General features: G+C 43.0%; 1 protein-coding gene across 5 annotated transcripts in view; it reads right to left on the reverse strand.

Moving 5' to 3' along the window:
- Window positions 1-348: 348 nt before the first annotated feature.
- Window positions 349-22,053, reverse strand: part of dmxl1 (Dmx like 1) — a 38,099-nt gene continuing 16,394 nt past the window's right edge. For 4 of the 5 annotated variants that reach the window (XM_019887081.1, XM_019887075.1, XM_019887086.1 and 1 more), the window contains exons 20-51: window positions 21,640-21,898; window positions 21,205-21,341; window positions 20,938-21,124; window positions 20,704-20,814; window positions 20,146-20,315; window positions 19,512-19,609; window positions 19,221-19,386; window positions 18,456-18,584; window positions 18,112-18,238; window positions 16,734-17,512; window positions 16,338-16,436; window positions 15,842-16,009; window positions 14,439-14,630; window positions 14,098-14,171; window positions 10,726-10,847; window positions 9,832-10,089; window positions 8,933-9,141; window positions 8,694-8,842; window positions 8,428-8,513; window positions 8,127-8,328; window positions 7,616-7,733; window positions 7,094-7,153; window positions 5,363-5,449; window positions 5,113-5,231; window positions 4,775-4,922; window positions 3,969-4,029; window positions 3,043-3,170; window positions 2,482-2,559; window positions 2,147-2,238; window positions 1,907-1,959; window positions 1,600-1,817; window positions 349-863 (exon numbers count right to left, since the gene is read on the reverse strand). In XM_019887081.1, coding sequence (XP_019742640.1) covers window positions 603-863; window positions 1,600-1,817; window positions 1,907-1,959; window positions 2,147-2,238; window positions 2,482-2,559; window positions 3,043-3,170; window positions 3,969-4,029; window positions 4,775-4,922; window positions 5,113-5,231; window positions 5,363-5,449; window positions 7,094-7,153; window positions 7,616-7,733; window positions 8,127-8,328; window positions 8,428-8,513; window positions 8,694-8,842; window positions 8,933-9,141; window positions 9,832-10,089; window positions 10,726-10,847; window positions 14,098-14,171; window positions 14,439-14,630; window positions 15,842-16,009; window positions 16,338-16,436; window positions 16,734-17,512; window positions 18,112-18,238; window positions 18,456-18,584; window positions 19,221-19,386; window positions 19,512-19,609; window positions 20,146-20,315; window positions 20,704-20,814; window positions 20,938-21,124; window positions 21,205-21,341; window positions 21,640-21,898 — 5,145 coding nt within the window. In that variant the 3' untranslated portion in view covers window positions 349-602. The remainder of the gene's footprint in view (window positions 864-1,599; window positions 1,818-1,906; window positions 1,960-2,146; window positions 2,239-2,481; window positions 2,560-3,042; window positions 3,171-3,968; window positions 4,030-4,774; window positions 4,923-5,112; window positions 5,232-5,362; window positions 5,450-7,093; window positions 7,154-7,615; window positions 7,734-8,126; window positions 8,329-8,427; window positions 8,514-8,693; window positions 8,843-8,932; window positions 9,142-9,831; window positions 10,090-10,725; window positions 10,848-14,097; window positions 14,172-14,438; window positions 14,631-15,841; window positions 16,010-16,337; window positions 16,437-16,733; window positions 17,513-18,111; window positions 18,239-18,455; window positions 18,585-19,220; window positions 19,387-19,511; window positions 19,610-20,145; window positions 20,316-20,703; window positions 20,815-20,937; window positions 21,125-21,204; window positions 21,342-21,639; window positions 21,899-22,053) is intronic. The other variant, XM_019887094.1, reaches the window with a different exon arrangement.

The following is a 22,053-nucleotide window of genomic DNA, read 5'->3' on the forward strand; positions in this document are numbered from 1 at the left end:
TATGTGATGAGCTCCTTCACAGGCGCGCAGCCTGTATATGTGACTTAATTAACATCACATAATCTGGCCGTTCCATACGCGCCCATCAAACACTCCGAACTCCTTGCTGATTTTCAATCAGCCGGCGTGCAATTAAATACTTCACATGATGGGGGAGGTGGTTTGGAATCTAAAGCAGATGCGATGACGGTTTGCCAAACCTCGCATTTGTGTTAATCGTCAGTCAAGATGCGTTTCGTCTCATTCCCGACATCTGCCTGCACTTGCTTGGATACCCTGCGAGACTTATACTGTTTTGCTTTTTTTTTTTTTTTTTTTGAAAAAAGTCAATACGTTTTTTAAGCAACAAATGACACAAGTGGTATTTATCTCAGCTCAGGTGTGCATTGAAAAGTCAACGTTTCCATCGGAAATGGACATCCAGATCCAGTGTGCTTGGATGCTTGCTTATCGTCCGTTTCCAATCAACCCGTGTAACGGGGAGGAGATTCTCTTACCTCCTGCCTCTGCAGACAAATCTCAACTTGGGCACAAAAAAAAAAACACGCTGCGACCACTGTGAGTTTCTGACGATATCGGTGGAACATCTCCGCAGTCCTTGTCTACAAGATGAACTTGACATCACTCTTAAAGTTGCCATGGTGATGCTGTTGGGGGCTGGTGGCGGTGGTGTTGTTATTTGCGCTGAAGCGGTTGGGAAGGATCCTCATTTTCATGGTGCCGTCGGCGCCGCAGGAGAAGACGTGATTGGCCGGCCCCACCTCCACCTGCATGACGCCCGTGCCCAGGTTGCGGAAGAGCGACTGCCGAGCGTGTTCGTTGGGGAAGCAGTAGAGCAGGCACTGCGTGGCCAGGTTCCACACCTGAAGTGACATGGGAGTTGTTTTTTTTTTTTTTTTCCTGAGATGAATGCATAGACACCAGTCGAAATTTGTCTCTGGGTCGCTATAGCCACTAATTGACATCAATCCTGGAGCAGGTTGGTCGCATGGTTGTTCCCCCCCGCATAGCAAGCTGATGGGAAGCTGCTCAGTTTGAAAAGCCAGCATGGGAGTCATTTTATGTGATGAGCTCCTTCACAGGCGCGCAGCCTGTATATGTGACTTAATTAACATCACATAATCTGGCCGTTCCATACGCGCCCATCAAACACTCCGAACTCCTTGCTGATTTTCAATCAGCCGGCGTGCAATTAAATACTTCACATGATGGGGGAGGTGGTTTGGAATCTAAAGCAGATGCGATGACGGTTTGCCAAACCTCGCATTTGTGTTAATCGTCAGTCAAGATGCGTTTCGTCTCATTCCCGACATCTGCCTGCACTTGCTTGGATACCCTGCGAGACTTATACTGTTTTGCTTTTTTTTTTTTTTTTTTGAAAGAAGTCAATACGTTCTGTAATCTCTGACACTAAAATGACTGTAGGGTATCACCTTGATGATCTCTCATGGCACACAAAAGTGCCACTGCACAGTGGCTGTAAATCACTTCGATAAGGGTGAATGGGAACCGTCCACTATTGACAATATTCACTTGGTGAACATTAGAAAGCCAGGCTACACACTAAACACCCTCCTGGGCGGAGGTGGCACAACGTACCTTCAGGCTGCCTTCGGCGGAGCCGCTGATGAAGCAGTCCTCGGTCGGGTCGACTGCGAGCGCTTTGACGGGCGAGTCGTGGGCCTGGAAGCTCTGCCGCTGGTGTCGATGAGGGAGCTCCAGAACGCTGATCCAGCCCTTCCTCCCGCCCGTGATCAGCAACTGCTGCCTGGGCGCCATTAGCAGCACGGTGGCGCCCGACTCGTGGCAGCAGAAGGCTGGAGAGAGATTGAACAGAGGACCCGTTCAAATCTTGACACCATTTTCCGTGTGATGAAAACGTGTCCCGAGTGTTCTGCGTGCTCACCGTGTACAAGGCTGTTAATGGGAGTCACTAACGTGTCCCACAGACACACATTCCTATGGAGAGAAACAAAGCCCTTTTTTTCCCGTGGTTAAGGGAAACACATTGGAAAGCAGTTGAATAAATTGTGCAGTGGCGCCTCTAAGGCCCTTGAGATGGTTTAAAAAAAAAATCTATTAAACCATCGTCCCAGAAAGGACCCTAGCGGTTCCACTGAAAACAGAATTTTGTAGATTATGTTACCGGTTGTCTGTGGACAGACCCGCGGTGGCAATGAGGGAGGAGGAGCCCACAAAGACAAAATCATGAGCCGTCTTGTTGTGGCACTGCAGCGTCTGGTGCGCACACACAGACACACAAGATGCTTACAAACACTGACAGTAATCAAGGGGCGGCGGAAAATGAAAAATGTGAGTTGAAGGAGGAGGTGAAGGAGGAATAGCAGAGGAGGAGGAATAGTGGTGGATGAGACATCACCAAAGTGGGTTTGAACCAAAAAAGAGAAGACAAATGTTGTCAAAGCAAAAAAAAAAAAAAGAGAGAAGCATGTGACCAAACAGGCGGGTGTGCAGGCGTACCAGATAAGGTTTGGGAGCGGCGCCGCTTGTGTTGGTCTGCCAGAGACTCAAACCGCCATCGGCATCCACGATCCCAAACTGCACAAAAACAACAATCACTTTGTTAGAATTAAGTCAGAGAGTTCATTCCATGTACTTTTTTTTTCCCCCCTCCACAGCAGGCTCAATGTCAGCTGCACCGAGGATACCTGTTGAGTTACGTCGCCCGCTTCAGGTAATGCACACCGCGCGGACTAAACTGCAGCGCTTACATAACGGTTGGAAATGTTTGCAAATTCTGCCAGCGTCTCTTTTGCTCTTTTTGGGCTGGGCTGACAGAGGAGACGGAGACGGCGTCGAGGCACCATCTGAGGACATGTTTCGCGGGAGGCGAGTGCACTCAGCTGAAGAACAATGCGCACTGAAGCCAACTCCCAGCTGTGCTTCGTGCCAACACGGAAAAGTCGAGAAATTATGTGTGAAGATGTCTTTCGCTGGGACAGGCTCACATTAGGGCAAAGAATCGTGAATGGTTTTTGAACAAGGCGAAGACCAATGGGAGCAAACGGGTGACTTGGCGACCTTATTTCCTTGATGGTTGAATCGAATCCTGGTCACTCTGGAGTTGCCTGGACTTCTGAAGCAGATGATCTGCTGAGAGTGACCCCATTCGAACATCCTCACGCTCCCGTCTTGAGCCCCTGTCAAGTCTGCAATAACAACAAGAAAGGAAAGACAAGGATTATATCATCTGTGAGGTCCCAGCAGACCTAACTAGCAATAATACACAGACTTAAAAAAAACAAAAAAACAATTAAGTCTAAAATTGGAATAGTTCATTACTCTTACGACAAAAGAATTGACTTTGAGGGCTGAAACATGCCTGAAACGCAACATTTGCAAGCAAGTGCATCCTGATGACAATGTACATAGGGTAGAGGGTTCCTATCACCAACGGCAGAAAACTTAATTGTCCGACCGATTTAACATGCTGATTGGCATTTTTTTTGGGCTGTTTTTTTTTTAAAAACACATTACAAAATAAGACACAGAAAATGACATTCCAACATCCTTCCCTCAATTTTTGCAGAATTTTCTCTCCGTTGTAAAACTTTGACAAATGATAAAGGACACAGTAATGTAAAACAGTGCAATGTTCTGTCTGTAACATCTTTAGTGTTGTCAGCATTAAGGAACTAAAAATGAATTATTTTATTCATTCCATTGTTTTTATTAATTCATTGGCCAATTAATCATTTCTCATTCATTTTATCCAAGCCAAATATCAGAAGCGTTAAAAATCCATATTAGGCGAGCCCCACCTAAAACTAAGGGGAGAAAAAAAAAGACACAAACATAAGTGGTGTGTAGGCTGCTTTCTTAAATCAACAACACGAGGCCCTACTGCATATGCGAAATATTTAAAGTGATGTAACGTCACAAGGAAGACAACAGATTGTCAATTGAAAAGCTCTCGACTGTCACCGGAAAGGCAGATTTGTACTTACAGTACGGCAGCGTGGGATGTGAGGTCATTCTTCTCACATTGTTGATGTTTCTCTTGATCATCTGAAGGAAGAAGGTGAAAATGAGGAGGAGGATGAGAAGATGCGTGAGCCAACACCGGTGCAGAACTTTTGAGTGACGACTGCTCAGAACAACGAAGAGCTTTGCACGCTCAACACATCACATTGTCAAGTGTACGCGCTAAGGTGCTATGTGTGATTGACACGGAGATCTGTCATGCAAATGTCGGATATATCCCAATGGATACAGTTACGCCTGCACAAATTGATGGGATCTAAAAGCTGCGACGTTCATTAAAAACAACATCAGCAAGGTATTAAAATACCAATCAACAAATAAACCCAGACAATTAACTTCATTTTCGATAAATAGGCAAAGCTCTATGAAGCTGTGTGATGTGACTGCTTACAGCCTTGAGAAGCTGTGGTTCTTACTGACTGAGTGCAGGGTTATTAAGAGCAAGGGGGTTGGTTCTCTGGCGAATGTGAATGAAGGTCACTCACAAACATTCGTCTCAACGAGTGAAACCAAATCAATCTTTCAGCCGCTGACGGCAATCTAAACCGACGGCGGCCCTTTCTGCGCAATGCGTGGGAATTCAAAGAGCAAACATCGGAGGCTTATTTGACAATTTAGCAAGCACGTTCAGATGGTTGAATGTGATGCGGAGTGCATGTTGATCGTAATGGAAAGGAATGCAAATGTTGAATGCGGTATGCTTAGCCGTAGTCACGCTTTGCCAAACATGTCACGGCGACATCCCCCTAAGGAAATCACAAGAACTGACCACCGAAGCTCCCCGGCCCGTCTGATGGCCTCCTAGCCACGGCATGTTGATGGGCGTGCCGGGACTGCTCCGAGTGTACGGCGTGGTGCCGTGCAGGGTGACAAAGTCATCATGCGCGTGGATCACGAGGAAATCATCCGTGCCCACTCTGCGGAGACAATAACGTTTAGCATCAAAGCAGTGTACAGTCGAGCCACAAACGAAAGGACGTCGGCCATGTTGTTTTCAATACAATATCTTAACAAGCAGATTTGACAGTAAGCAAACGCAAGGCTTTGTGTTCAAATGGCACTGGTCCAAGCTTTCGTCTAACGAGAGAAAGGCAATCCCTCGCTAACCCTTTCGCCTCAACCTCCTCATCATCGATCCACGTCAAGATCTGTGTGGCCAAAATAGACGACACATCCAACTCCTGAATGTCATGTGTAGAGGCCATGACTAAGCAATTACGATTTGCCTGGAAGACACACAAATTGGACACACAAGTGAGTGGAGAAAAGTACAGAAGACCTGTTTTTGCCAACTTTTGGTCACATATTGCATAAAAGATCACATCATTGATTTTGGTGACAGCGCATCTAGGTCTACCTTGTTGATGGCAAAAGCCGTGATGATGTCTGACTCCTTGTGAATGATGCGGGCCTTCCCCCCAGGGCAGCCCAGATCTGACTCAGTCTGCACACACACGTCAAATCATCACAACTTTATCAAGATTTCTTCAGGGCAAATCGCCGCCATCACTTCACAAAGTATTCCGTTTCTAACTGCAAGGAACCATTGACCTGACAAGATAAATAAAGTGTCAAATGATTTTTTTTTTCTTCCGCTTTCCAATATAAAATATGACATGCCAGCAGCCAAAGCATGAATCGGGCCCTGCTTCTTTGTGTCCAACACTGTACATGCTGTCAGTGTATTTATGTGCGAGTTTGTTGTGCCTTGCGGGGTTAGGAGAGGACATGTGGGGAGGGGGGGGGCTTCATCTTGCCGCAGTGCTAACCTCCAGCGAGCAACATAACCGGGTTAGCAGCATGACACAGCGGGCGCGTAGTGGCCTATGAGCAATAAGTACAGGCACAACCGCGGAGGTGACTGTTATTTTGTGGTTCCACAATTATTCAACATGAGACGCACCCTTGGAGCAGGAGATTAAATCACAGTCTTTACAGCCTTTATCCGAGAGGAAACGGCCGTGGCTCTCTCTGTCAGATGCGATAAAGTACAATTTGACTTGCAGAAATCTAAATATGGTGGTTTGCCATTTACGCGGCGCGCATTATCTCTGTGGGACGCAGATCGACTGCGACAGTGTTGGGTCCAAGAATGAGAATCTATTCAGCTTCATGCGTCAGTTCTCTCAAATGGTGAGACAATTAGGACCGTACTGAGGCGCAAGAGCGAAAATGTGGTGTGTTTACAACATCGGCTTATGGAACAATGTAGGTTTATGCTTCACTTGAATAGAAAGGAGAGATGCATCTTAAAACAGGGGGTGCCAGTTCTTGGGTGAAAATGCATGTGCTCTAGTTTTGTTATCGTAACAAGATGACACACCAACGTGGCTTTTCGATTGCAAAATACAAAAATAGGCAATGTAATGCTCATGCCAGTAAGTTTTCATTGACCAGCCACCCACACTACTGCACTGTAATATGGTTGATATCGTTTATTAGCATAAAGGGACACCAGTCTGCTGGTAAATTTACATTTTTTTTTATTCTGCTGGTCAACTCATCTTCAAAACGCTTGTCCTCATTGTGCATAAAGAGAACAACTTTGAGGCAGCTCTCAGAATGACCTGGTTGCGTAGCAGCAAAAACTGCTTTTGCACTGAATAATCTAAATTATTTAACAATTATTTACTCGTTGGAATGGTAAACTGCCTCTTATTCCCTGACTAATTGCGCAGTACAATAGTAATGTGTATAACACATTAAAAGATACAAAAAAATGTCAAAAATACTATGAGCGTGTTCGTTGGATAAAGCAAGCATGAACAATTGCTAGGCTTCCATCGTCACTGAAATGTGTATGGCAGGGCACTATGTCACGTGGGTCAAGCGTTTTCCTCAAGTGACCAATTCACACAGCATATAAATAAAGGATGTAAACCTTTTACCGATAAATGCTCCCACTTCACAGGTTATTTTCTTGTCTTTGTCTTAAGTGGCTTGGTAGATGTGTTTTCGCAATATAAAAATGATTTGGTTTTATGTTACCATTTGTCCACAGACACGCCACATACTTTATTCCCCATCCCTAATACATATTTATACACATTAACAATAACAATACATTTACTGTACATGACAGCGGTAACTGATGGTTTCCTGTCTCGTCCATCCCTGAATATTTCATGTCAGTCTGGTCTTCAACCAACTTTAATAATTTGGCAGGTAAGACAACACAAAGCGCACACACACACACACACACACACACACACACACACACACACACACACACACACACACACACACACACACACACACACACACACACACGCACACACACAACATAGAGAAAGTAGTGGGCCATGCATACAAACACATAGAGAAAGTGAATTATTGTGATGTTAATCAGACAGACAGCAATTACTTGAATGAAATGAACACATCATCATGCAGATGGAGGCAGTAACAATACATTTCATCATGCACAGCTAAACCAAACAAAAGGAAGGATTTCATCGGAAGTAATAATGACTTAGTTGCCGGGTGGTTGCATAAAGATGTGATTCCAATTCTGCATGAGCAAAGCGGTGTTATTTGGTGGCATTTGAATGTGCTAGGTGTGCTACGTTCATGCATGATCAAGTGCAGCGACGTGTTAAATATGGTGTACCTCGCCAGCGTCATGTTTCTTGGTGAAGATGTTTTTAATGAACGTCTCCTGCACTTCATCTTGCTTCACTAAGAACTGCCAAAGGCGCTTGACAGGGAGCGCTGAATGGCGGCTCGTCCTGGAAACCAAAATTAAAAAACTGTGTCAGCTCTATGAGCTCACTGAAGCAAAATTAAAAGCTTGAAGAAAAAAAAAAATTGCCGTTTTATGTCACTGTTGCCAACTTGCAAGAAATATTTAAGCTTGTGCTTGAAGCACAACACATCTATCGGGCAAATTATTTCTTCAAGGACAGTAATAACATGATGTTAAAAACAAACGTCAATTTAACAAAATGTCTATAAATGATATATGGAAAAGGAACTGCTCCTTTGATGGCACAGCGATACACCATAACACTGCACAGCATTTTTTTCCCTCAATTGCTCTGACATGATGAATTTACAATCACTTCGACAGAATTCTGACATATGAACAGCAATGCCAACCGCTACTCGGGTCACAGGAGTACCTGAATGGGGTATTGGACGGTTCAAACAGCGCCTTGTGCTTGAGTAGGGCAGGGCCTGGCGTGACGGCTTCCTCTTGGAACTGTGTGGTGATGTACTTAGAGGGAGGGCCTCCAAAGAGTTCCAGTCTTTTCTGCAGCACCTGCTCCCAGCGCTGCAGCGTCTTCAGCACGCTGTGACACAGCGGGGAGGCCCCGGGCAGGTCTGTGCCAAGTGGGATTAAAAACAAGACAAAGGATGACAATACAGCGACACTGCAACTTGCTGGATGCCTGTGCTGTGTGCACCACGGCTAGTACTGACCCAAAAGATCATATCCTGCCATGGGGTAGAAGGACTTGAGGTTGACGAGCACCAGCTGAACCATTGCCAAGCGCATTAAACACCAACTGGAAGTAGAAGACCGATGCACTATAAATAGCCGTCCGGAATATAATTATTTACAATGGCCCGGCATGGCTGTGATAAAAATTAGGGCTATAACATTTATAGACAAGCCTGCTTTTTATGTCCATAGACAGAAAAAAAGGACAGTCAAGGCTTGAATTATGTTGGTAAATCAGATCCACCTGTATGAATTGTAGTTCGTGTGCTCTTTTTGAGGTGAGTTGGGGTCAAATATATTATCATAGTCATCCTCGTCCTCTTCTTCATCTTCACTGCCTTGGCTCTCTTCTGAGTCGTATTGAACTCTGTTTTCCGACGGTGGCAGGAATGGCTAGTAGAACAATAGAACATAAAAACCATGAATATGAGCATTGTAGGAAAACGACATTGGATATTTTTGAATAATAGTCTTCAAGGTTACTTTAGCGATGAAGTAATCCCAAATGCTGAGCTCAGGTGGGACAAAACACTCTTTGAAAATGGAAGCGGCTTCATGGTCCACCACAGGTTCGGGTTTGGGGCTGGAAGGGGGCTCCTTCTCTGTACTGGATTCTTCCTTTGATCCGCTGCGTGACGAGAGCAGCCGGAACCGTCTGGGCTTTTTATCAGACACGTCTGTGCCTGGTGAAGCTGTGGATTTAACAAGCACATTTTAAAAGTATCGATCTTTTTTTTTTTTTCAAGTTGCTATCAAAGCAATGCAACAAATCAATGATGGGAGAAAGCTCGCAATGATCAATACAGTTACTCGACACGTCAATAGATACGCCAGCAAAATGAAATGAGATCCAGGTTTTGTATGAAAAAAATACATCCTTTCAGAAAAGTTATTGGTTTTGATTTACACTGTCAGTGAGTATTGTTTAATAATAATTACTGTTGGTTGTGGTTTGCGCTGTAAACCTGAGATCAAGTCAAGTACAACTTTATTGTCAAATGTGCAGTATGTGTAATCATCATACTGTGACATGCGTTTATGTCTGTATATTAGGCAAACAAAAGTGAACACTGTTGTCTTTTAGATGGATTGTGTCTGCTATGCTTTAGGCATTTCATCTTATTAGTTTAGGATTAAGTGGATTTTATCTTGATAGCAAAATCACTGAACAGCAGTGCTGTATAACAGACAACAATTAAAGTAAAAGCCCTAGTAAAGTTGCACAGCGAGGACATGAACTAAACAACTCTCTTAGTAAGTCTGATAACATCTTACAACATCCCAAAGACGAGAAGTAATTCCGCACAGTTGATTAAAATTGGCCCATTTTGTTCCGCACTGGCACAAACTCAATCAAGTCCAATTGAATTATCCTCACTTACCTGGCGGGGGAGTTTTTGCTGGACTGCTGGCTTTCTCAATGACGGGGGTTCGTGCGCCTCCCCCGAACACCGTCACCCAGAGGTTGCTGCTGAGAGGGTGGGCCATGATCCGAAAGAGCTCGTTGCTTGAGTGAGTGGCCATGCCGTGAGCAAAGAGGCTGAGGTAAACAGCTGTCAGGATTTCACAGAGCAGCACGGCTAGGCCCGGCTGACTCTCATCACCCGCTGAGCTCAACAGACGGATCATTGAGGCGATACCTGGAGAGTGGCACAGCGAGGGTCCAACGCAGGAGGCAAAGTTAGGAAAGTCAGACTTTTGGAAAAGGAAAGTGCAAAGCTTTTATCCGAGTTGGATTTGGTCCTGCATGTGGGTGAAACCGTTGGTTTGTGCACTGTTCAATATTACGATATTTCCTCAAATGGCGCGAGTCACTCTAATAAAACACTAAAATACTGAATGGATTTGTCACCACTTCAGGCAAAGAACTGCCTACAGGCCTCATTTCCCATCAGGAAAAGCAATCAGATTTTTGTACACTTGGGTAATCATCCTGACTTTCTACCGTGGAATCTGTGAGTGCGTTTGGTTTTGGCGATAAAAAGCGCGGACTGGTCTGGTGAGTGACGTGGATGCCAGCGGATGAGAGTGGAGCCGGTCTGCGTTTTGAATGACTCGGTGTGAGTTGTGGTCATCGCCAGCTCAGGCATTACAATACTTGCAATGCTGGGCTATATTAATCCTTGAGTGAATAACGAATGACAGGTTCATATAAACGAACAGCCGAATTCACAAACCGTGAGAGGACTCGATGAAATTGCTGCCATTGTGTGTGTATTTTTCTCAAAACAGGTTAGGCCTCCTATAATTATCTATATGTTAATCTTGGTTATTACCTGGCCACTGTGCAGGAGAAGTGTTTGGCTGAATGGAGCCATCCGTGCTGGGGACTCTTGCTTGTTGCTTCTGAGAGAGCAAAACGCTCTGATACACCATTCCTGTGAAGTTGTTCATGTGACTGCGGAAGAACCAGCAGAATAGGTGAAGATGTAGGTTTGTTGGGACAAGAAATGCAAGACATATTTTATTTTCAAGGTGGTTCGAAAGCCTATTGTGTCATACTAATGTGAAGCATGGTACTTAAGGCTGCAACTAACAATTATTTTAATAATCAATTATCTGATTCGTTGATTATTTTTTTCAATTGGTTAAAAAAAAGTTATTAAAACGCATGATATCTCAAATTGACAGTGTGGAAAATACAAAAACAAATTCAGTGTGATTCAGTAACTAGTCTAGCTGGTAATATCAGAAAATAGGTAAAAGCAGATGTTTGCAAATCAGTCTACTTTCATGGAAGATGACAGCAATCTGAGAATATTTATTGTTGGGAGCCTGAAATTCAAAGGATTCAGACCATTTTAGGTCTAAACGAGGAATCAATATTGCTTATTATTTTGATGATCGATCATTTGCCGTTTAATCGGTTGTTGCACCTCTAATTCTGCATCAGTTCGGTAATTCAATTTGCAGGGCCTGCTTTTCTGTGTTGCTGCTTGACGATAAAACGGGGTTACGAATCAGACCTAGCAATTCATCAGAGCCAGAACAGGAACAGAGTCTGCATGTATGTTATTTGTTCATGTGCCTTCAAGCACTGACAGTTTTTGGATTCTGCACGAACACTCTACGTCTGTTGCTAAAATCACCCTGATGGTTGACACTGATACTACGTTATCAGCCAGACATAAGTAACAGGTGGAGCAGCAGAAATGACAGCCATGTGGAGATACAGTAATTTCATGACACTGTTGAGAACACTTTTATGTCTCGGCAAATTATGCACCGCAAAATGTTTGATGAACTCTCCTCAGTGTCCCTGCTGAAGGAAACCCACCATTACCATATTTGACAGCAGGGGAGGGTATTTTCAGGATGATGTCAAAAATTTCAAGGAGGAGTGGGGGGGGGGGAATATTTTTACAAGGCACTTTTTTTTTTTTTTGTACTTTAAACTATTTCGAGACATTTCTACGTTGAGCGCTCTCAAATGACAAATCTTGGCTCAGTCTCTATGTAACCTTGACTAGTTGATCCAGCGCATGTAGCAAAAGTACAGCGCAGCAGCTTTCTGAGCAATTTGAAAATGTCTTCAAGGGAAGCGTAACTTTGATATAACCTTTAATTTTCCACCATATTTGACTCTGACATAACCCCCTTAATGACACCGGACCCAGTGTCTTATTTTATTATTTTTTTTTTTTAGCATTTGCTGTAAGAGTTATTGGGGCAGAATGAATAGAAATAAGGGGCATTGGTCACTGGTAACCATGCATACTAAATAAAGCATGGGGTGATGCACACATGCAGTCAAATCAGACACAACAAATGAGATGAGCTTCTCTCCTGGTTTTATGAATACAGTAGTGTGACTTTCGAGGCTTAAAAATGATGTTAAAAAATGTTCATGGAGCTTTTCAAGCTGCTATTTGTCAGTCTTGATTTTAAATTTTAATTAGATTTGTGGCAGATGGAGGAACATTGTTTATTTCCCATGACAACATGAAATGTTACCCAATCATTTTGATCACAGTGCAGTCTAATGCTAAACTTAGAACACTGACTTTCTTTGAAATGTTTGACATTTAGGCTTTCATCATTGTGTTTGTGAGTTTCTGTCATGTTTCTTGATGTCTTACAGACAAAATTTTACTTATGCTTGAGCAGGCTGGTACTCTTAATGCTGGAAGCTCAGTGAGCCTGGAGAGATTTTGGAAGAGAGGAAGACTCATTATTATTTAAAGCGCAGCTCTGCAACGTGTACTATGTTCTAAATTTTGTAATTAATTGAGGACGTGTTTTTTTATGTCCCTCATTCTGCCATAGACTTTATACACAGACAACTATCTATGGCATGCTCTGAATGCTATTTGGACTGAAGTGCCTCACTAAATCAGTAGGTCTATTTCTCATTTAACATGGTCTTTGTAATGGTAACAGGTATTTAAAAAAAAAAAAACTGTGTCTTCACCTCAGAGGTTGGATGAATCTGCTGTATGTGTTCTCTTAAGCGTGAGTGAATGAGAGTAGGAAATGGTGTGAATTTTTTTTTAAAGTACTGCACACTGAGTTTTGACCGTATTGTTTCGTGACCGTGTTGTCGTAGTAACCGTGCACGTTATGACCTTTGATGTATTTGAGTGCGTGAAACCAGCAGGTTCCCATAAAGCCTCTTTCAGGTGACATTTTTGTTCTGAACACAATGTTTACCAACATTATTACTCTTCAGACCGAACAAGAGTATAAGTAATAATTTTGAGTACTCGTCGATACCATGAATGAAAATGTGTATTATTTTAATCAAGGATTCATATTTGAAAGAGACATTTCCCTCAAATGTAACAAGAATTTCAGTTTTATGGTGTCTCACTGGGAAGCACTATGTCAAAGGTGTATAAACAGTTGATAAGAAATGACGAAGAACAGAGTCTGGTGGATATACTGAACGCATAGGGGGCCATTTTACCTCTCAGTGTTACCTGCTAAATAAAGTGAGTAAAAAGAAATACAAGACTGATTCTTGAGAATACTACAAGTTACAAAATAAAAAGTGTGAGCCTTGGTGCTAGCCAGACACTGGCAGACTCCCATCATTGCCTAAGCAGAGTTCATCAACCTTTTTGCAAAGCATCATTAAAGTATCCCCACACACCTGACATGACTCCTGCTCCACCTGCCTGCAAGTTAAATGTCAGGCTAGTAAAATGGTCTCAGTGTTTCAGTAGTATCGACGCATCTTTTTGAATCTGAGTACAAGTACTGAAACACAGTATTGGTGCATCCTTACATTTGGCAATAAGTAGTTTGGTATGTGCAGTTGAAACTCTAAAATGCCTCAAAGGTCATAAGACTTCAAGACTTTTTTTTCTCTTTTTTTTTTAATGAAAATTATGCCTCTTAAATTACCCAAGCTGTGAAAGCATGTCACACGCTTTACAGTGGCTAAGTTCTTTTCATATGTGACATGTAAGCATTAAAAGTTGTGAAAAGCATCTGTGATCCCCTTCATTATTACGTCTAAACAGCAACCAGTGGCACATATCTACTGTATGAGTGTTAAAATACCAATGAGTTACTTAAAAGTCCCCTGTGTAGTTATTAAAGGTTTTACAATGGTCAGATGAACCTTGGTATAGATTATTTATTTGTTCATTACTTCCTATGACAAAAATATTTTTTGAACACCGATGGCAAAAATGTTAGCCTACCTATAGTGTCCGTCACATAGACACTGATATATACAGGCAGACAAGGATGCAGCCAAAGTGTGCATTACATATATCTGAAAAGATAAAACAGAAAAAGTGTAAAAAAAAAAAATAATCTAGATTTTTTAATATATATATATATATATATATATATATATATATACATACATACATACATTATATATATATATATACATACACACACACACACACACACACACACACACACACCGACAACAAGTACAACGATTTATTTTGAATGTGTTCTATGTGAGGATTAAATCAAAACATTTGCCAAATTACAAGCCGTTGTATTAAATACAAAAAAACATAATAATTACCTCATTGTTAACAATATCTGGATGTGGAGGAGAGTTGAGTGCATTGATGGTCTGGAGGATGTCATGTGTCAGATTGGTCAGGTAGACAATGGGATTAGCCACCACGGTCTTCACGTTGGCTGTACAAGCCATCAGGAGCGGGAATGAAGTGTGCTGTGAGCATGTCGCCGTGGCTGATGCGCTGCAGTTGTCCTGTTTGAAGATTACACCGCATTAATTACTTAAAAGTATACCATGTTATTTTCTGAATATATCGGACAAACAGAATTGTCTGAGTTGTATTGAACTGTGAAACATGGGCCTTGAAAACAGCACCCATCAATCATCAAGACAAGATGAGCCAACAATTTAGAGCAGCATGCAAAGAAAAACACTGTATACGAATGACATTTTAGAGGGGGGAAAAAAAATCTATAAAATGACTTTGTTTACTAGAAGCCCAGCCACGATGCTTTGAGGGAAAGAACGGCACAAGCCTATTATGTTCCTCTCGCTTGAGTTATCTCAATAATTTGTTCCAAAATTCTTTAACAAAATCTCCCCACCCAGACTGCAGCCGCAAAATGTCAGTGTTTCCTCAACAACAAAAGCAGAAAACAACAATGGGACCACCACTGGGATAAAATGCCTGTATTGCCTTGATTGCAAAAATAAAGGAGTTGTGCCTTTGCCTCAATGTTTTGCTCCTGAAATAACGACTGAAACAGTCATATGTGTGTGTGTGTGTGTGTGTGTGTGTGTGTGTGTGTGTGTGTGTGTGTGTGTGTGTGTTAAGGCAGTGTCTATGCAATAAGTGTTTTCCATTTGTCCCTAACCAGTCATCTTGCCCTTAAAGACAATACGCGGCAACAAAGGAAAGCAGTATGTAGTTTATGGCACGTTTGGAATTCATAGCTACGGTTTTCAAATGTCTGTAACTGGAAAACGCCTCAAAAGTCAAACAGATTAAGGTCTGAACCATGGTCATTATCAGCGCATTTGTTTTTTTTTCTTTGACTTTTTCACCGATGTCACCACCGAAGTGATGGCAAGGAGGAAAAGTGCAAGTGTCAAAGCCCATCAGGGAATGCACTGTGTTGTCACTTTTTTAACTCAAATAGCAAAAAACACAAACACCGTAAATTATGCCATGATGCTGAAGACAAATTTACTCACCCTGACATCTAAATTGAACGAATGCACAAAAGCTGCCCCCCTCCAAAAAAAAAATTCTTAAACCAAGAATTGGCAATATATCTCATGAATATATTGTAGCCCTGCAACTGACTGGTGACCACTGTACCCCACCTTTAAACCAATTTCATTTGGGATAGGGTCCAGCTCACCCGTGTCCCAAAATAGAATGCCCTTAAGCAAAATTTGCTAAACGAATGGAAATGCACGGCCGGATATATTGCAATGACCTGGTGTGATTCTTGAAGCAGTAAAATGAGCTCCATGCGAACAGATGCCAGTCCTCCACCGTGTGAGCCGTACAAGCTGCAGTAGCTCAGAAACATCCTTAGTAAGGGCTGGTTACTCTTCAGCCAGTGTCTCCTGCTCCTTTGCCTGTCAGTGGAAGGGCTTGCAGGCTGGAAACATTACATATTTAGTTAAAGACGGATACTGACGCACTCCTGTTGTAAATACTACCAAATATGAATCTTCTCCAAAGTGTTTTAAGATCATTTGTGGTGTCAACGCGAAAATAAACATTTTAAACTAAGTGATGAGTGAACTCAACAATTGTGTTTGGGTATGATAATTGATTCTGGTGGCATTGAATCGACTAAAAATTGCGCTTTGCTTACGTTTTGCATGGGAATGCTAAAAGCGGCACTATGGTGGTGCTTTAAAAAAAATGTATTCATGAAAATGCAAGCGAGCCAGAAGAAGACCAGCAAGAGATCCAACACCAACCAGTTCATTTTCCACCAACCCAGCGATATGTGCATCTTCTAGAGTAGACATCTCTGGAAGACATGGCTTGTAACTGCAACATTGTTGGAGAGTCACCACCTGTAAAGGAGTTCAGATGAAGGTCCGGCTGCAAGTTAGCAGAAAAGTTCACATGCAGGGGGATCTTGGTTTACAAAGATTCCAACATAAGACGTGTCGAGGTGAGCAATTGAACTTGTTTGCGCAGTGGCTCGTTCCATTACCGCAGTACACACCGTTTTTCATTTGACTAGCTTATATTTACGGCCTGAAAAGTTTTTTGTAAAAATATTTATTCCACTACTGCGTTAGTAGACTATGATGCATTCTCACGTCGGGTTACATTGCTGCCATAAGAACGGAAGTCAATACAATTACCTCTCTTTCCAGCCACTGGTAGAGCTGGTAACGTAGTTTTCCTCCATCCAGTTCATACCCTGTTGAAAGTGTTCTCAGCTCATTGGTCAAAATCTTCAAGCAGGCAGTAAACTTGAGCTGTGCGGCAAAGACATCATCAGGAGGGTGGATGAAGTCACCGCCCTCCTCACTGTCCTCGCTGATCACCGTCTCCGTTGCAGGCAACATGCTGTCCCGCATGTCGTGGAACACATTGCTGTTGTGTACAGTTCTACCGCTTTTGCCACTTTTACTTTCCTCCTCATCATCGTTGTCGTCATCTTTGTCATCTCTGTCGCTGTCCCACTTCAACTCCAGTGGCTCATCTGGATGAGTGAGTGATGGCTGGCTCCAGTCAAAACTCAACACTGAATCCGACCGACTATTTGATAAACTGCCACCGCCTGACTCATAGCCATTCAGCGCAGGCTCAGACCAGTCCTGGTCTGATGTTGGTCCGTTCTTACTCCCGGCGCTGAGCTCGGGGGACTCCTGGTTGAGTTTGGAACTTTTGCGGACTTTGGGCATTTTGGAGAGGACTTCCAGCGCTAGCATTGGGCAGCCTGCTTGCAGGTGAGCATACGCGGCAGTGAAAAAGAGCCTCCTCTCATCCAGGCTAATAGAATCAGCCCTGCGACCCTCGGCAGTCAGGCCGACTTTCGCCTTGTCAGAGGAGCCGAAATGGCGACGGAGGAGGAGCGGGTGGGTACAGAGGAAGGTGTAGAAGTTGAAAACCTCGGCGTTGCTTGAGGATGCGGAACCTGTTATGCACACATGACACGTGAACGTTCCTCTTCTGTCAGTGTCAAAAACATCATTAAGGCAGTGGCGTAATACAGAGTTCACACTCTTTTCACAAAAGCGGGAAAAGACAAATTATGCTGTAAAACCCCACAAGGACACACATTATTCATGAAGTCTTTGAGCTTTTGTCACACCACTGATGTTAAAATGCACGTTTGATAATTTATAAAGGGTGAAGCACAGGATCCCCACCTGGGACCAAGACAGTTCAAAAGTCTGTCTGGTTCAAATCATCCTTTAAAATACTACATCCTTCAAAGGTTCACTGACTCAAATGTTCAATATCTAAGTCACATTATGTCACAGTTGGGAAACATGAGAAAGGATTTGTCAAGTCATCCTCATTTTTCTTTTTGTTTTTGAAGTAGCAGGAGATCACATATCAGACAACTTCCCCACACATTACCAATATTACCACCGATATGAGTTCCCATCAATTTGATTTGCTTGTTTTCTCATTTGATGATGCCCTAATTAGTCAGTCAGTACTCCATCAGAGCTATTGATCAAATGTATTTGTAAAGTCAATTAACTGAGAAACACGTAGCCAACGTACCGGTATCACTGGACCCTGACTTTGCTTTACTGGGGGTCTGCTCCAGCAGAGTGTCCAAAGCTTTGCTGTAGTCCTCCAGAACCCAGTGGGCCATGCTGCGCAAGAATGGATCCGGGTGCATTGGTATCTGAAATGTGCAAAGTGACTCTTTATTCAAGAAGCGAAGATAGCAGACCTTGCAATATGGGCGTTACGGATTCAGACTTTTTGTTTGCATCTCTCCAGTGTACTTGTCAAATGCGCACTGGAGGATCAAAACAACACCTGGTTGCACTCATCAAATGATTCTTTATCTTCCAGTGAAAAACAAGAGCCCTTGAAGCGTGTGACATTGAGCACCGCACCTGCTTATCATGTCCCAGCACATGTCTCTGGAGGATCTTTTTGTAGGTGGATGCTGTCTCAAACTCTGACTCGTATAATCTGGATATCACAAGAGCCAGTTGAAGGTCCTGCAGTTTCTCTAAGCACACCTGAGAGAGGAAATACAAGCAAAAGCTCACACTATTGCATGTATAAAAGCACCGTAGGAGAGTTTCTGTTGCAAATGCAAAAAGTGAAATAAAAATGCAACGCTCATTCAAAGGGTAAGATGAAATGCTGTTTTTGTACTTGTCCTTACTATGGAGGTGTGGGGTGCATTTCAATGAGACTACCTCTCAGCCAAAGAGACTAAACTAAATCAATGATAGCTCTTTGCCTGGATGAACCTCATTTAAATAAAGCGCTAAGAGAAGTCCAGTTACTCATGCAGATTAAATGATATGACTCATTGCTTCGGGGACTTCGTAAGCAGAGGTAACCTTCATGAATAAAGGTTAAGCAAAGAGCTATGTATCTTTCATCATGAAGTGCAGTCACAAATACACAATACACAAACCGCTTTCTCAATATTCCACACAGCTATTCTATCTTGACAGGTGTAAAATAGTTTTGCCTTTACTAAACAGAGCTTCAAAGGACAACGATGTCCCCAAATTCTTGGTTCCATTGTGCGAAAAGCTGCTGAGATATGTAAATATTTTTGCAACTAAGGTTTATCTTGTGGCTGAAGGCACTCAAAGTCAGATTCACAGCTGCACTTCTTTTCAAGTCTATGATCCACTTGCCTCTACTGCATCCTTAAGGGAGCCAGCTAAAAGGAAGAAGGCTGCTGAATGATGAAATCGCTGCTTTCCCAAAAGAGAAAAGGCATTTTTCAGAGCTGCTTTCCTCCATCGGTCTTCACTGAAGTTGTTGCGGAAAAATTCAGTCATCTTGGCATTCTTCTGTGATCTAGAGAGGAGATTCAAAATAGAAAGTCCTGCGTCATTGGTCTTAAATCAGGAATAACATTAGTTTAGAGTAACTCTGTAAACAAGTGATGTGCTGCATATGGGTTTCATATGCAAAAATTCTACCTGTACAGCCCCCAGACCAATGCCTTCTTCTTCATTGCCAGGTAAAATATGGCTACATCCAGAGGATCATTACTTCGCTGAAAAGTGGCTTTAGCAACCTGACAAGGCAGACAAACAACACAAGCGCACATCCTTTTACTGTCGACAGTTATATCCACATGAGTTGTACCCGTGTGTGTGTCATTTCAGTGCATTTTTGTGGATGTGGTTCTAGCTACCTCAGGAGACGACCATTTATTTGCACGCTGTTCCGAAGGGGAGTATTGCGGTTGCACTTGACAGGTTTACACAACCTGTGATGCGATTTATGGTTGTGGTATTTGTTTATAACAGCAATAATCTGAACCTGAACCAAGACTGCTTTAAAAGGAGGGTCTTGGTGCGCTGGCAAATGATATTGCTGTTTTCTCATTCTAACATCAAATGAGTTGTGTCCTAGGTGATATGGCATGACTCCTTCTTGGCGCACCATGTCAACCCCAAAATGACCTTGCTGAAAATAATTTTTTGATTTTTTTTTGGGGCCTGCATTTTAAAAATGTTTACATGAGCAGAAACATCTATTCTTTAACATGAAAACCTTTAATAAATCAGGCCCTTAAACTTTAATAATGGTCCCTGGATATCCTCTCACCTTCTCAATGCATCTGCGAAGCTTGTTGGGACTCCGAAGCCACCAGCCCACACCCATAGAGCGTAGCTCAGGCCAGGTGGGCTCTCCCTGGTGGAGGGCAGGCAACATGTGAAGCAGCTCCTCTTCAGCTTCAGAGTGGAAAGCCCAGGCATAGTGACACGTCGACAGGCCTGTACAGGAGGAGTGAAGGACCTTAGGAATTACTGAGTTGCAACAATCTTATAATGGTTTAATATAGATGAGCTACACAAATCGTACATTTTTTTTTTTTTTAACACCACGGCTACAGAGCCAAGTGCCCTATTCAAGGGTAGCTTTACTGTGTCAGTTAAATGGTGAGAAATGAAGTGTCTACTCCCCATCTCTGAATGAAACTTTATGTTCAAGGTTTACAACGGTGATACAGTACCTTTCATTTTTAGAGTCCAGATAGTAAAGAGGTAAATTAAGACATTTGAGTGTGTTTGAATCAAAGAGAGTAATTACAAAATGTGTGGGGATGGCAGCTTGTCTCAACGGTAACATTAAAATTTATTGAAGGACATTCCGCCGCCTTACCTTGCCGCAGCAGCTGTGCTCGGTGGGCTGGCGGCAGAGAGGTAGAGAGGAAGGTGTGAAGTCTGACAGCAAGCAAAAACTTAAGGCCACAGTCATCCAGTGTCTCACCGCCTGCATAGAAAATAATCAATAACACATTTCAAAACACTGCCACAGGATGTAGGAGAATGGATTACCCGTCTAAGGCAAGACCATTGATTGGATCTAGCTTGTGCTCTCACTCCGCTGCAGTACCTTTGCTGTGGTCCTGGCTATCTTTCAGGTCTGTGCTGGTGGTTGCAATTGTGTCAGCCAGTGCCATGAGAGACATCTGCTCCATGCGAGTTAGGCCTGGTAAACTGGAGTGCAAGAGATGACTGGACAGAATTTGGGCATGCTCTGGACCAAAATATGTGGGGCTGTACTGGGACAGGTCAATTACCTACAGGCACGATAAAGGGCAAATGTCAATTAAAAAATTAACATGATCATTTTTATGAATTTTCTTTATCAGAAGCCAACCTTATTCCCAGTTTCTTCTTGCTCATCCTGACCCAGAGGATCCAAGTCCGCAATGCTGGGTGTGTGAAACAACTCATCGTAAGCATCTGTGTGACCGGATCCATGCCCGCTATCACCGCTTACACTGCCCACTTTTTCTACGTGAAAACAATATTGAAACTCAATTAAGCGAGCCATTCACCTCTTGCCAAAATCCCCTCCAGCCAGGCCGAGAAAACAGATCAATTGCATTACAGCATCAGCAGCAAAAAAAAAAAAAAAACTAAACAAAAAAAACACATATGTTCTACTACTATTATGGTGTGGCCCCAAACAACATGATGGAAGAAAAAAAAAAAAAAAACCAACAACAACAAAATGCTGTATTGTTCGCAAAATGTGCTTTGCCATTGATTTGGTTGAACATGAATAAATTCCCACATAATGAATACTGACCAGGCTTTGGGGGTGTGTCCTCATCAGCTGCAAGAAGGGCATACAGAGGAAGGGGAGGAATAGAGCTGATCTCTGTGTAATCCGGTGTGGAATTCTCATCTTTGCCAAACATCTTCCTTTCCCTGGCCGTGCTCCCTCCTGCACTGATAGTTCGAGAGCGTATCCGTTTCTCTGGGTTGGTGGTGTTGTCTTTAAGAGGCACGATTTCCCCAGCGATGCATTTGACCAGGTGGGAGAGGATGGCTTTGGCACGGTGAACCTTAAGTGATAACCAAAAACTTTAGTTTCCTTTCACAGTCAAAACTAAAACATGAAGCCACCATGTTGCCCTATACCAGCAATTCCAAGCCACTGTGCCTCGACACATTAGTGAGAGATCACCAGGTGGGCCGCAGGAAAATTATCCAGTTTCAC

This window comes from Hippocampus comes, unplaced genomic scaffold (assembly GCF_001891065.2).
Source record: "Hippocampus comes isolate QL1 unplaced genomic scaffold, H_comes_QL1_v1.1 scaffold155, whole genome shotgun sequence".
In the NCBI taxonomy this organism is placed as follows: Eukaryota; Metazoa; Chordata; class Actinopteri; order Syngnathiformes; family Syngnathidae; genus Hippocampus; species Hippocampus comes.